Source organism: Ailuropoda melanoleuca, chromosome 7 (genome assembly GCF_002007445.2).
Source record: "Ailuropoda melanoleuca isolate Jingjing chromosome 7, ASM200744v2, whole genome shotgun sequence".
Classification (NCBI taxonomy): domain Eukaryota; kingdom Metazoa; phylum Chordata; class Mammalia; order Carnivora; family Ursidae; genus Ailuropoda; species Ailuropoda melanoleuca.
In genome coordinates, this window is record NC_048224.1 from 40,271,893 (window position 1) to 40,286,124 (window position 14,232).

At 50.5% G+C, this 14,232-nt stretch overlaps 1 protein-coding gene across 3 annotated transcripts in view; it reads left to right on the forward strand.

Annotated features, from left to right (window-relative positions):
- Window positions 1-13,951, forward strand: part of SNX30 (sorting nexin family member 30) — a 106,071-nt gene extending 92,120 nt beyond the window's left edge. For all 3 annotated transcript variants that reach the window (XM_034664303.1, XM_034664304.1, XM_034664305.1), the window contains exons 8-9: window positions 4,157-4,309; window positions 7,771-13,951. In XM_034664303.1, coding sequence (XP_034520194.1) covers window positions 4,157-4,309; window positions 7,771-7,830 — 213 coding nt within the window. In that variant the 3' untranslated portion in view covers window positions 7,831-13,951. The remainder of the gene's footprint in view (window positions 1-4,156; window positions 4,310-7,770) is intronic.
- The last annotated feature ends 281 nt before the right edge of the window (window positions 13,952-14,232 follow it).

The following is a 14,232-nucleotide window of genomic DNA, read 5'->3' on the forward strand; positions in this document are numbered from 1 at the left end:
AAAGATTTTATTTATTTATTTGACAGAGATAGAGACAGCCAGCGAGAGAGGGAACACAAGCAGGGGGAGTGGGAGAGGAAGAAGCCAGGCTCATAGCGGAAGAGCCTGATGTGGGGCTCGATCCCACAACGCCGGGATCACGCCCTGAGCCGAAGGCGGACGCTTAACCACTGTGCCACCCAGGCGCCCCACATATACCCCTTTTTGTTCATCCATCCGACTGTCGACAGACACTTGAGTTGCTTCTACCTTTGTCGATTGTGAATCAGGGCCACAGTGAACAGGTGTACGGATGTCTCTGTGAGACCCCGCTTGCAGTCTCTTGGGCACACCCCCGGAATGGAGTTGCTGGGTCACGTGGTAATTCTGTTTTTAGCTTTTTGGGGACGTGCCCTACTGTTGTATGCTTGTGTGGAGGTTCCAGTTTCCTACACCCTGGCTAACACTTGTTGTGTTGCTGTTGTTGTGAGTAGCCAGCTCAGTGGGTGTGAGGTGGCTCTCACTGTGGGTTTGAGTTGCGTTTCCCTGATGATTGGTGACAAGCACCACCTCTGCCTGTGCCCGCTGGCCATTGGTAGGTCTCTTCAAGTCCTCATATTAAAATCAGGTGTTGTTGTTGGGCTGTCTCAGCCCCTCCTGCGGAGGGTGCACTTCTGCCGCCCTCGCCACCAGACTGCAGACTTCCCACTCCTGACTTCCTGTATCCCATTTCTCATGTGCAGTTGGTTGCCACATCTGTCAGTTCTGTCTCCACCAGCCTGGCCTGATCTGTCCTCTCCCTTGTGCTGTTAGAGCCACTGCCCCAGTTCCAGGGTGCCCCAGGCGATCTCATGCCAATGTATTTTGGTGTTGACTCATCTCTGATCTCTGGAGCAATCTCGGGGTGAGGTAGGATGGGTGAAGGGTGATGTAGAGCTTGAAAGAACCATTTAATAATATTTTATATGTGGAAAACAAAAAAGAAACCTTTTTATATGACTTGGAATGAACTTCATAACGTTCTTTCTTGACTGGGGGAGGACTGTGCACATGGCAGATTATCTTTTATGATTATCTTTTATGAAGAGCAATTTACAATATTAATACTGATCAGAATGATGAAATATTTGTAGGGCATTTAATCTGTGCCAAGCACCAAGTATTTTATGCATAATATCTCGTTTAACCTCATAACAACCTTATGAGGTGGTTGGTATTATCGAAAAACGGAAGCTGAGGCCTGGAGAGGCCCCAGGTCACCCATCTAGGAAGTGGTGGATGTGGTATTTCAACTCTTGAAATCTGGCTCTAGAACTTTCTGTATAGTTAAAGGAAGCACAAGGCTTTTCTATCTTCCAAAAAGGGGGCATGTGTTAAGTGGAACTGAGAAAACCTGAACTCAGGAACCCAGGTTTCTCATCTCCTTGCTGACCCCCACCATCTTGCCAGCCGGAGTTCTCTCTCTGTCCTTTGTGGGCACTGTGGCCCGTGAACAATTCCTGAGGTGAGTCCAGATGCAGTCTCCCCTCCCTCACTTGCATGTGCTGTCACTCGGGAGTGCCCTCCTCCTACTGTTGCCTCATTGGATTTTTTTTCTTATTTTAATGATTTATTTATTTATTTGAGAGAGAGAGAGCATGCATGCATGAGCAGGGGAAGGGGCAGAGGGAGAAAGAGAATCTCAGGCAGACTCTGTGCTGAGCACGGAGCCCGACACAGGGCTCGATCTCATGACCCTGAGATCACAACCTGAACTGAAGTCAAGAGTCAGACACCCAACTGACTGAGCCACCCAGGCGCCCCAGCCTCACTGGTATTTCTTCGCGGAGGCCTGATCCTTTATCTAAGCTGGACCCGTTCTCCAGCTTCTCCACCATGTGCTTAGCACAGGGCTCAGAGTGAAGTGAAAGCACCAGTAACCTCCCCCCATGGTGTCCGGGCATGTTCATTCCCTTCGCAGCTAGACTGTGGGCAATCTGAGATAAGACCTGCCTGCTGACACCGAAGCACGTGGGCTCCCTCTGGGCCGAGCACAGCGTGCATCGTGAAAGTGATCAGTTACCGATATTTCCCAGGTGGAGGCTCAAGGTCATCATAAAATCCAGAGCCATGGTTTTGAGTCTTAACTTTTGTGGGTCCCCCAGAGTTCCCATGTTCAGAACAGACCCCCCGCCCCGGGAATCGGATCCTTTGGATCAGAGGCCTGGCCCTCCCTCTTCTCACTGGGCCTTGATGTGCTTCCCTTTTCAGAGCTTTGCTTTCCCTGCTGGCTACAGCGGTTTTGTTAAGCAAACAGGAAGGTGCTCCAGGGAACCTTCACCCGGGGTAACATGAGCAGTGGCCAGGAGAGGAATAAGGGAACTGGACTGTGCCTGCCGGGGAGTGAGGCCCAGAGACCCTGGCCTCCATGGAGGCTGGTTCCCTGCACGTTTGTGGGGAAGGCTCCGGAGGGGCAAAGGCCGGGGGTGGGGGTGCACCTGTTTTCGGTTTCCCCCAAGTTGGACAACAGTGACACGCGAGGCAGCGGGGAAAAGCAAAAGTGACTTCGGTCATGGCATCAGAAGAAAAAGTCAAGTCCTCTTTCTTTTTTCTTCCAGAGGTTAAGTGCTTTGGAAAAGGCTTTCCTCCCCCATTCGAAGGAAAGTTCCTTTCTTTTAAATTGCCCAGGATGCCTCCCTCTGTCTTTCTCTGCACCTCCTCCTGTCTCACCCAACTTCAGCTCCCATGCCAGGCCTTTGTGATGCCCCAACCCCAGGCTGCTCTCTTCCCTTGCTCCCGCGTCCTGTAGCCATCAGCAGGGGGCCTGGGGGGGCCTCGGCACCTCTGGAAGCCCTGAACATGTCCTGCTCCCTCAGCCTTGGCCCTCCCTTTATTGGTTTTTCTGGGTCCTGTCTTTGCCCGTAAGGCCTGGGGAGAAAACTTCCCTAGTGGGTAGAGATTGACCCCTGATGGCGACCCACAGCTTGGAGACGTTTGGGATCTCAGACCCCGGCACTCACAACGTGCAGGGCTTCATTTGTTGTCGCGAAGCATCTGGCAGGTGGGTATTTGACCCAGTTTTAGCCATGTTGGCCCCCTGGCCACCCTCAGGGCCCCGTGGAGCTCTTGAGTGAGGAGAGGAGCCAGCTTTATGCCTTGGGGACCCAGGTAGCCACAAGGCCCTCCAACTGTGACAGAGTTCCATTTTGAGAAAGGCTTCTAAACTTCTTTACGAAAAACTTGAGGGGCACCTGGGTGGCTCAGTCAGTTAAGCATCTTCCTTCTGCTCAGGTCATGATCCCAGGGTCCTGGGATCATGACCCGAGTGCTGGCCCTCTCGTGAAGGAAGCATCTTGTATAGCCAGAGCCTTTTGCACGGGTCAGCCAGAAATCCAGAAGCAGAGAGCCCACCAGCCCCACCTCCTTGCTCAGTGGGGAGCCTGTTTCTCCCTCTCCCTGTACCTGCCGCTCCCCCTGCTTGTGCTCTCTCTCTGTGTCAAATAAATAAAGAAAATCTTAAAAAACAAAAAAAACAAAAACAAAAAAACTTGAAGTAGCCTGCTATATTTTTCTTGTTCATATTGCAGGTTCTTTTGACGCACATAAATGATTTTCCTCCCCTTCCCTCAGAATTCCCTAACCTAAACTCATCATTTTTGATTGTCTGCTATCTGGGGGAGTGTAGACAGGTCTCTAGTTGATCTGTAATGTGCGGTTCAGAGGGAGAAGTGGGCCAATAGTCTTATTATTGCAGTTAATTGTGTGATTAATGAGGGTAGGCATTATCCAACGTCACAGGTAATGGAATAGTTCCTATGATGTAGGAAAACCTTTTCTGGTTTCACTTATAGGACCGAGGAGAGGGGCAATGCCAAATGCTGCTGTATATTTGCGAAATCTACACGCATTTTTACATACAGATGGGGAAAAAGGAGGAACCAAAGTTTTATGACTATGATTTGCAGTGTTTCTTCTTCCTGTTTGTAAACTGAGGATGTGTTTCCCCCATTGGGTCAGAATAGCACTTTTCAGAATTCCTTCTTTGACCTGAAAACCCAAGGCCCTGCCTTCAAGTAAATGCCCCCAGAGGGGGTGTTCGCGGCCCCTCATGTAGGGCTTTGGCCTTTGGCAAGGGAGCTCGAGGTGTGGGGTCACCAGTCCCACATCAAGAGCCCCCATTGCTGCACCCCCCTTCCAGGTGCCGGCAGATGTCGAGAGGTGTCAGGATCGGATGGAGTGTTTCAATGCCGATCTGAAAGCCGACCTGGAGAGGTGGCAGGGCAACAAGAGGCAGGACTTCCGGCAGCTGCTTATGGGCATGGCGGACAAGAACATTCAGTATTATGAGAAGGTAAGGAGCACGCCGGGGACCCCCCCATCCCTCGTGTGAAGGAAGCACTCGGAACAGCCAGAGCCTTTTGTGAGGGCCAGCCAGAAACCCAAAAGCACAGAGCCCACCAGCCCCACCTGCTTCCCTTACTTTGGGTGTCTGGTCTTAGCAGCGCCCCCGGCCCTTGCCTCGCCATTGAGGTGGGCGCTGAGTTTGGAAGCAGGGCCCCTCCCTGGTCCCGGGGCCCTCGAGGCTTTCCCTTGCACACGCACCTCGTGGAGGCGGCACTTTTCTCTCCCGTGCCCTTTGGTCTTGGCGGCCAGCTGCTTCCCAGAGTCCAAGGGCCTGACCTCTGGGCTCGTCCCAGTTCAAGGAGGCTTTGAGGTTAGGGCAGGCTGCTTTGTGGTTCCACATACAGGGCTCCTCACTTCCATAGTGCCGTAGATCCCTTCTGCCGTCCGCTGAGTCCTTATCAAAATACTGTTCAATTGTTTTTAAGACTTGTAAATAGCCCCCCAAACATTATGTAGGATTACAAAGGAAAATATTAAAGAGAGGGTTTTTTTCCATGAATCCCCCTGATCAGTGGACTTTGCACCCTTCTCTCTCTCTCTCTCTCTCTCTCTCTCTCTCTCTCTCTCTCACACACACACACACACACACACACACACACACGTGCACAGGGCACTCATGAGGCTCCAGCAAAGTCTCCTCAGTCAGGTTTTGCTCCTGGCATAGCTGAACCCAGATCATTTCTGCTGAGAAATCCTAATATCCTTGAAAGCTTAAAGTTAGAGATGAGGCATGGCCCAGTCACAATCCCACAAGTACTTGCAGACATGAAATCAAGTGGGATAAGCATTAACTCGGCTATTCCCACCACAATTCTAGAAACACGTCCTCATCCCAGACTAGAAGAATCCATGTCTTCCAAAGCCTCTGATGGTTCTGACTGCTGCTGAGAGGCCACGTTTCTACACCTTTATTTGGGGGAGGGCTAAGGAGAACAGTCACGGAATAGCCCTTAGTGGCCAGGCCTTAGGCAGGGCTGTTTGAGAGGGCGAGAGGAAGGTGCTGTCCTCCTCGTCCCAGAACTATTTCTGTAGGGCCCTGCCGTGTCTGCTGGCATTGAGCTGCACGCTATGCCTGTGTCATCTCCTTAAATTTAACCCCCACCCTGACAATGTAAAGTAGGTTTTGATTCTCCATTTAAAGCTGAAGAAACAGAGATTCAGTAAGGTTTTAAGACTGCCCAAGGTTCCACAGCTTGAGTGACTGAACGAGGGTCAGACTCGGTTCTTGCTGGGGCCACAAGTCGGAAAATTCCCACTCACGCACACTGTCATTGTGGTAGGCAGGGGACGTGCCTCTTTGGGGCCAGAGCTGACTGCCCAGAGATAGAAAGATCGCTCCGTGTGAAGTCAAGGCTTCATTCCTCTACTGGCTGTGCCTTATGCAGGGTGCCTGTCTGTGTCTGCCTCTTCACCTGTAAATGGGAGTGATCTTTCTTCATTGAAGGATTGCGAAGACAAAGTGAAGTGATGTATCCCCGAGTCCCTAGAACATGTCTGGCACATGGTAGATACTAAGTGGTACTACCTTCCCTGATCCCCTTCTGTCCCTCTCTGTCCGACAGCCCTCCCACTACACGGAAGCCAACCTGATGGGATGTGTCCATCACTCCCCCTCATGATTAATCCCAGCACTCCCAAGGTCCTGGTCCCAGGACTCAAACCCAGGTCTTATATCTTCCCAGATACCACAAATAGGGGCATTATCTTGGGGGCCTCGTCTTGGCTGCCTCATATATTGAACAAATGCCTTCTGTGTCCTTGTCATGCACCAGGGACTGGGGGATAGGTTGGTAAGCAAAACAGCAGGACTCCTGCCATTAAGGAGCCCTCTGTGCAGTGGAAGATATGCATTAATCCGGAAATCCTGTCACTTCAGAGTAAGACATGTGCTCTACAGGAGAAGCACAGGAAACTTCGGGAGAATATACTGGGGACACAGTTTAGATTAGGGATGAAAGGAGGCAAGTGGAGTGGGTAGGAGAGGCCAGTCTGAGGAAATAACGTTTAATCTGGGTCTCGGAGACAAAGACTTGGAGAACAAGTGTGCCAGGCCAAGGCAACAGCATATGCAAGGGCCCTGGGGTAGGAAGAAGTTTGAGCATTTGAAGACTGGAAGGAAATCTGGTGTGGCCTTGGTTCCCCATTGTTGACATAGAAGGACCTTTCTAGGTCTGAGATGATGGCCTAGGGAGAGAGGAGGGCCCAGGGTGCCATGGACCCTGCATGGGGTCTCTCACTGCAAGCAAACTCCCAGAGGCTCCCCAGCCTTCCTTATGGAGGGCAGGGTCCGAGTCTAGTTTCCTCTCCAACCTCAGAGTCACTAAGGAAGGAAGCGTGGAGCAGTTTCTCCACCCTGCTCCCCAGTTTGACCAAAGAATGCCTCTCTCCTCCTACCTGCTCAGAACTCCCCCCAGGTGATTCAGCACAAAGTCCTGCTTCACCCCAAGCTGCTTCTAAGGAAGGCCTTGCGTGGTTCTTCTGGCCTGCCCTTCATGCAAGAGATGGCTCAAAGGCAGGATTGTTTCGCTAAGTAGCGTGCTCCCAGAGTGGAGTGTCAGGCTTTAAGTTCAGTGCATACAGACACCGGCCCTTCACAAGGATCTGGAACAAGAGTGGATTGGTGTAGTGGAAAGAATATCTTTTGGCCACCTACTGGCTCTGCTACTTACTAGCTGCGTGTCTTGGACAAGTTAAATAACCTCTCTGGGTCTCGTTTTCTCCATCTATGAAGTGTGTGTGTGTAATAAATAATAATTCTATTTCATAGAGTTGTGAGGACTAGTAGTAGTGAATATAAAATACATCATGGTGTTTGGACCCAACGAAACTCAATAAATAGAGTCCCCTCCCCATTTTCCCTCCTGGGAGATCCAGGAGTGGCCCATACAAGCAAAGCGGAGGTCAGTAAAGAGGAGCGGGGTTCCCACCCCTCTGAGTCGGGCGGCTGCCCTGCCAGTGTGATTGGTGTCCTGAGCAAGTCCTACCCACACTTGGAGCAATGTCTTCAGCCTGGCTGAGGACGTAGGGCCGCATGGAAGGCTTGCAGCCGGTCACCTTTTCTGCTTTTTGAAGGGCAAGAATGTCTTCCAGTGAGCACAGTGCCACTCATCGGCTGTGAGCTCTAGGGACAGTGCATGTAGGCCTTGCAGAGACCCTGCCATCTTGCATAGAGATGGGGATGGTGTATTCAGAGCAAACACCTGTCCCCTCTCCAGTTTCTCGTGGTGATGGATAACACGGGTAGACGTTGGACGTGCCACACACACATTACTTAGCACACAAGGCAGAGTAACCCGGTGGGAGTAACGGTGAGAGAGGCTAGATCAGAGGAGAGTAAAGAGCCCGATCCTGAAATCTGATGTTGATCGTGTGTGTGTGTGTGTGTGTGTGTGTGTGTTGTCCTTTCAGTGCCTCATGGCGTGGGAGTCGATTATTCCACTACTGCAAGAGAAACAGGAGGCCAAGTAAGTTCCCTCCTGGGACAGAGACTCTTCTGCCTGCACAGGGCATGGCGCACCCGAACGCCCCCGTCGTGCCAGAGAGACGGCACTGAGAAAACAGCCGCAGAAGCGTCTCTCCTTTGTGTATTTCTTTCCCTTCCTGTCCCTCCCCCCTTCGTCTGCCGGTGGTTTTCCATTAGTATTTATTCCTCAGTGGAGTCCGTAAGGCCATCTTCATCTCTCAGCGAAAGCAGCATACCTCCGTGGCACGAAGGAACCCGCGAAATGGAACACTAAGAAGGTTTGCAGCCGAGGGACGAGACAGCCCGGCTCACGTTCTGACATCTCATGACAGTTTCCTGTTTGGGGGGGGGACCGCAGAGTTGCCTGGGGTGGAAAAGAGCCCAGGTCTTGCTTTTCAAGGACACGAGGGAGGCATGAACAGAAGGCACCCCATTTTCCATGGACACGTAGTGACTCCGGAACGGACCTCTGTGGGGCATTGACTTGCCTCAGCCTAGAAGGAGCTGTTGGCACCTCCGTGGAAAGCCCTTCACGTGCGTACAGTGGCCTGTGGCCATGAGTGTGGCCCGCTTCTGGTGAGTGACGCCTGTTTTGTGGCTTCTGGTTCATTCGGGACCATGTATATCCGCGTCTGTATGCATCTGTGCTAGAACGAGCAAGCCAGTGTCCTTGTCCTCACGCGATACCTCGGGAAGCCGAGGGGGACAGCGCTCCCCAAACTTGTTTCTGACACTAGAATGCCCTAGATTGGAAACTTGTTTTTGCATAAAATGGGAGAAAAAAAAAAGGTGCATTTTTCTCTGTGAAGTTCTTCAGTGTTTTTCTTTGGCTTGTGAGATGCGGTCAGAGTAGAGAGTAGGCCTGTTGTGGGGAATCTGTGTCATCTGGAAGTCGGAGGAGCTCCCCAGGAGCTGGGATTGGCGGGCACACACCAAGCCCCATCCCCACGCCTGCCCTGGGCAGTTTGCCTTTACCTCACCCGAAATTCCTCATTTCATGTTGTCCTGCCACGTCCACTGAATGTTTGGGCAAACATTTGGTAAGAGGCTGTTAACGCTGTCGTGACACAGTCAAGATTTTGTAAACTCAGCGTGAATGTTCTGCATGAAGTGCTGTAACCCTTGATAACTCCCCGGTCAGGAAGAGAAGTCAGTGATCGGGGTGGTGGGAGGGGCCTCAGACATGACAAGTGTAACAGAGACCGTCTCTGCTTCTAGAGAAGCGAGAATCTGCTCCGTTTGCAGCCATACTCCTGGGGACTGCCAGCTGCATCACCAGTCTTCACTTCAAACTATGGCCAGGTTTGCTTCCCCCCCCCGCCCAAAATCAACACAAAGCAAAGAGGATCTGTCTTCCAACTCGTTTTATTTGCTCCTGAAACGAAGCTACCTAGGTCATGTTGTGTTCTTTCATCCGTGGCTCATCCCCTCTAAAATTAGAAACCAGAGCCTCGAGGAGGCGGTAGTATTTTCGTAGCGAAGCAAGCTGTGCCGAGACACTGGTGTAGACGCAAGTTAACCCACAGACACCGGGCGCCGCGCAACGTATCGGAATCACTCTGTCCCGCGGCCGCCGCTGTGGTGTCAGTGGCACGGCGGCAGGACAGCACAGAGCCGTTCGGTTCTGTTTCATCGTGTTTGAAGAAGTCACGGTGTAAATTAGAAGTTATTTGTTACTCGCCTGCACCGTCAGACCCACTCGTGCCATTCTAAGATCCTGCGAATTTTCTGTTTGGTACAATTAGGAATGATCCCTTGAAGCAGAAGGGTGAGGACAGTTCATCTCCCCTGAGTGTGAGTCCGTGTTTCACGCGACCTCTACGCCATCACGTTGGTGCGGGTCAGGATGTCTGGGTCCAGCCTGACGTTTGCTGGTAGAACAGGGTTGTGTATCTAATAAAGGGTCAGTGGCCCTCTGTTGATATTTCGTGGAAGGCACTAGACTGACCTTAGCAGCAAGTGCTCAAATGCAGGAACGTGTGAAGCCTTGCCTTGTGGAACGTGTGCTTTAAAAATGTTGTCCAGTGTAACGAGTGCTTGGACAGAACGTGGAAAGAGTTACAGGAAGGCCAGAACCCCGTCTGCTGCTGAGCTGCCAAAGCCCGGGAGCGTTCCTGTGTGAAGGTTAGCTGGGCAAGAGGGCAACCCTTCAGAAAAGTCACCGGGTTCCTCTCTGGGACACGTGGGAAGGGAGTGGGGGGACGCAGTCATTCTGTACGTTACTGGAGGCAGAAGACGAGCTCATAGGGGATTCGGGCATCTTCGGGGTTTGTCTCTCTCTGTTTGTGCCCCATGTGATGTTTCTGTGCTTTAGACCCCAGGGAGAGTGGGAGCATTGACAGCAGAGCTGGGAGAACCAGCGCATGTTACAGACTTCCCTGGAGAGACGCTTTTTCCCTAAGAAGGGACCCTCGCCCCTTCCTCTCGGCTGGCGTCAGATGAGGGGAGGAGGCTGGCCCAGACAGAAGGGACGGTAGTCAGGGAGGGAGGCTCCCTCAGTCCCCGAGGGTCAGCAGCCCTGGGCCTTTGCCCCTTTCTCTTGGTGGGCACAAAGGTGATTCCCTGTGAGAAGTGACTCGGAGGCTTCTGCCAAAGACTGCCTCGTAGAGGCTTCCTCACCCCATCCTTCTTAGCTCCGCCACGTCGTGGTGCCGAGATCACTGCCTCCTCTCTCGCGTTTGTGTCCAGGGGGCTTTTGTTTGAGGACGCACTTGACCTCAGGCAGACCGACTTGGACAGGTTCTGAGTCTTGAGCTTGAGGCCGTGGGATGGACAGTGGTCCCTGGCCTCCATCCCTCCGGTGCGGGGAGCGAAAGTTTCATTCACTTCAGGTTACAAATCCAGGTAAGGCGGAAGAGAGCACTCCTAGACACTGAGCAGGTGTGGGGAGATGCAGGTGTCTGAAGCGAGCAGTTGTCATTGTGGCAGATGCGGCCACTGCTCTTCTTCTCATGTGCTGGATTCACAAGAAGATTCCAGGCTACTCTGCCCAAAGCAAAGCACCACTATTCCTCCTGAATGAGGAGGGAACACCTTACACAGCCAGGTTTGGGGTTGGGTTGTATCCTTTAATAAGACTGAATAATAATTCCCAGTGACCTCAGATAAGTGCAATTATGGAGAGGATTGGCTCGTATTTCACTGGGCTGCTCGCTGAACTCCCCAGACACCTGTCTTTAGGTGAATAACAATAACAGATACGACTCCGGGGACCGTGGTGAATGTAACAGAAGCTTTGTCTTCATGCCAAATTTCAGCCACAACTGGAGTGCGTTCTCCATGTTGTTGAATTAAATGTTCTGTTAGTCACCATCCACACGAGGGATTTAAGTGCTCTCGTGAGGCCGCTTTTGTGTTGAAATGGCAGGAAGTCCTGCTTTAGAGGAGGGCATGGTGGCTGGGTGGGCATTTGCAAGTGGAGTTTCTCCCTTGGGACGGCGGCTGTCAGCCCAGGCCACACCCAGTGTCCGTGCGCCTGGGCCCTGCCATCCATACCACTGAAATCCCAGGCCCCTGGCTTTGTTCTGATGCCATTCATTGGACTGAGAGTAGTCCTTCTTTAGACTCTGTCCTGAGAAAGGGCGGGAGAGTGGGATCCAACCACAAGCCCCCGGGTCCGTGTTGGCCTCGTCCTTGTGGGTCTCAGGATGGGTTAGAATAGATTCTCCTCTCAGTGCCCTGAAGAACGCCTCTGCTCAGAAAGTGGAGTGCCGGTGTGTGGTCAGGGCCGGGCACCGCAAGCCTGCCCCCTGCCTTCCCAGACGCCTACTCGAAAGGCCTGTGCACACTGAGCAATCTCCTTGTAAGGCTGGAGTAACACCTGCTTTAGCGATCCCCGCCTACAAGATGTGTTGGAAATTTGGGTTTGCCTTCTCGCTTTCAGGAGTCCTCGAGATGGCAATAGATCGGACAGGCCCTCTTATGTTTTCTCCATTCAGATGGCAGGTGGCGTTTGTCAGTAGATTTGAGGAAAATGTCATCCCCTGCGCCCGCCGGACCTATCCAGCTGGGGGTGTCAGAGTTGTTCTCTGCTTCCTCATGGTTTTTTGATTTAGTGAATAAACCAGAAACCTGATTTTTTCATCAGTTCACCCAATAGACAGCTTTCTGTTTTTAAGGATGGCTGGTCTACCTCCGCTAGCCCAGATGAGAGCTGCACAGGGCTGTCTGCATCAGAAAAGGCGGGGGAGGGGCCTTTGTCGCAGGGACTTTGACTGTGTTCCTTAATCCTATGTGCTTGAAATGCATTCTGGGTATGGCTGTGTAACCCTTTCTGTGTGGCAGCAAAAATGCGTTATCCAGGTAGTTTTTACTACTCTAGATAGCCTGTAAATAAGTGCTTTCGAAAAAATAACTTTCACAAAACCAATAAGGTATTTGAGTCACAGAGAAACACTCTGTGTAGTTAGCGCTTGAAAATCAACCAGCCCAGACTTGTAAAAATGCCACAACTGTTGGAAGCCTAATTCTGCTTTTTGAGAATTGTCAACACCTATTAATATGCCTTATTCTTCAACTCGTGTGTTTTAGATTCTGGATAGAAAGAGTTTTTAGAAACGTAGTTGGTTGTTCAGCTTAACACTAGAGGTCTAACATAGCCTGCCCTCAGCCCTCTTAAAGCAACAAGAAAGTACGGTTCATAATTGGGGCTGCCTTTTGGGAATGGAAAGCTAAGCGTTGCTATTGCCAAATGATATTTTTGATAACGTAAGGAAACACAGGGACCACTATACCGTTTTTGTTTGTTTGTTTGTCTGTTTTCAAGTGTGAAAGATGAACTCAGTGCCTTTCGGCACACTCTTGATTGTAGAGCATCGACAAATCACAGAGACACGAAGAACTCTAGATTATGACAATATTAATGGTTTACCCCAATTCTGCAGAACAGCTTTTTAAAAGATAACCGGGGAGCAGGCGGGGGAGGGCCTCAGAGCAGCATGCTTCAGATAGGAATTCTCCACAAGTTGAAATGCCAAAAACCTAAAACATACTGTGTTGCCTCACATACTTTAGTCCATTTTCGCAGAGCTTTCCCTATTAACGCGCCCGTGACGGGGTATTACACATACACCTCCCCGGGCTGCCCCGCCCCCTTCACCAGGTGATCCCGGCACTCCCCGCGCCCCGGGGCCAGGTCAGAGCAGGTAAAACCTGTCAACACCCCCGCTTGGGACAGGTGGTTCGCAGTCTCAGACCAGCCCTGCAGTCACAATGGTACTGGAAGGACAAAAGGGGGATGGCTGTTTCCCCAGTGTGGAAACAGGGAGGGGAAAGGAGGTTGCAAACAGAATGTGAATCGGTGTGCTTGAAGGACACCTGTGTCAGCTGGGCTTTCGTGGAACAACAAACCAGCACCTCTCCACAGTGAGCACCGTTCACCGGGACACTCCTGAGGGTTTGGTCCTGTCCAGTAAATGCCCTGTCCATTGTACACCCACGTGCCTGATCCCCTAATGTCTGTGCGTTGGGAATGCATTGAGAGATGATGTCCATCTAATATCTTCCCATACAATAAACTGCCAACCAACTTTCTAACTTGTATTTTAACTGTTGAAAAAGAGATTCAAAACTTTTGCTTACATCATGTCCAAAGTTTGGACTGTATTTCTTATTTTTAGAAATCATTCTTTACATTTAAAATTTTAACAGAAAAAATACCCCCCCCCAGGTATTGATAAAGTCCCCCATGTAAACGTGTTTCTCTTCTCTCCATGCTGCCAATAAGCCAAATCAAAAGCTGTGGGAAAAAAAAAAGTGCTCAAGAATGTGTGTAGATGAGAAAGTGATTTATTTCCAGGTCAAAGTCTCTGTTTCATGAAGCTACCAAACTTTAAAAAGAATGTCACCTTTTTTTTTCCTTTGTTCTGGAACCCAGAGATTGTAAAAAGAAATAAAAGTTTTTGTTGCATTTTTGATGATGGTACGAGGTTTTTGTCCACTTTTTTTCATATATCTGTGTATGAAAAATTCTGTCTGTTGTTTACTATGAAATTAGTATTACATTTTGAGGTAAACAAAAGAATTTGTATTGCTTGATAAACTATTAGCTTGTAAATTTAAAAGGTCTCTTTTCCTTAATTAACTTAAAGTAATGGACCAATAAACCTATGAAAGATGCTTTCTTTACCTTGAGTCCTGTTGTCATTTGCGTCACTTTGTATGACAGGAAGACGCGCGTGTATTGAGTTTTCTTGTTTTCTCCACAGAGGTATGAGTGTGCCTACAAGAATCAGGATATACAGAGCAACCGGGAAAAAAAATACAATTGAACTATTTGAATTCTTCTTCATGTCTCTGTAGACTTATCCTCAGTTTACCTTCTCCTGCGTCTTATAGGTTGGCACCCATCTGGGGACATGAAGAAACTACCTAGTGTCTGTATGTGACCATCATGATTGGCGGGCAGG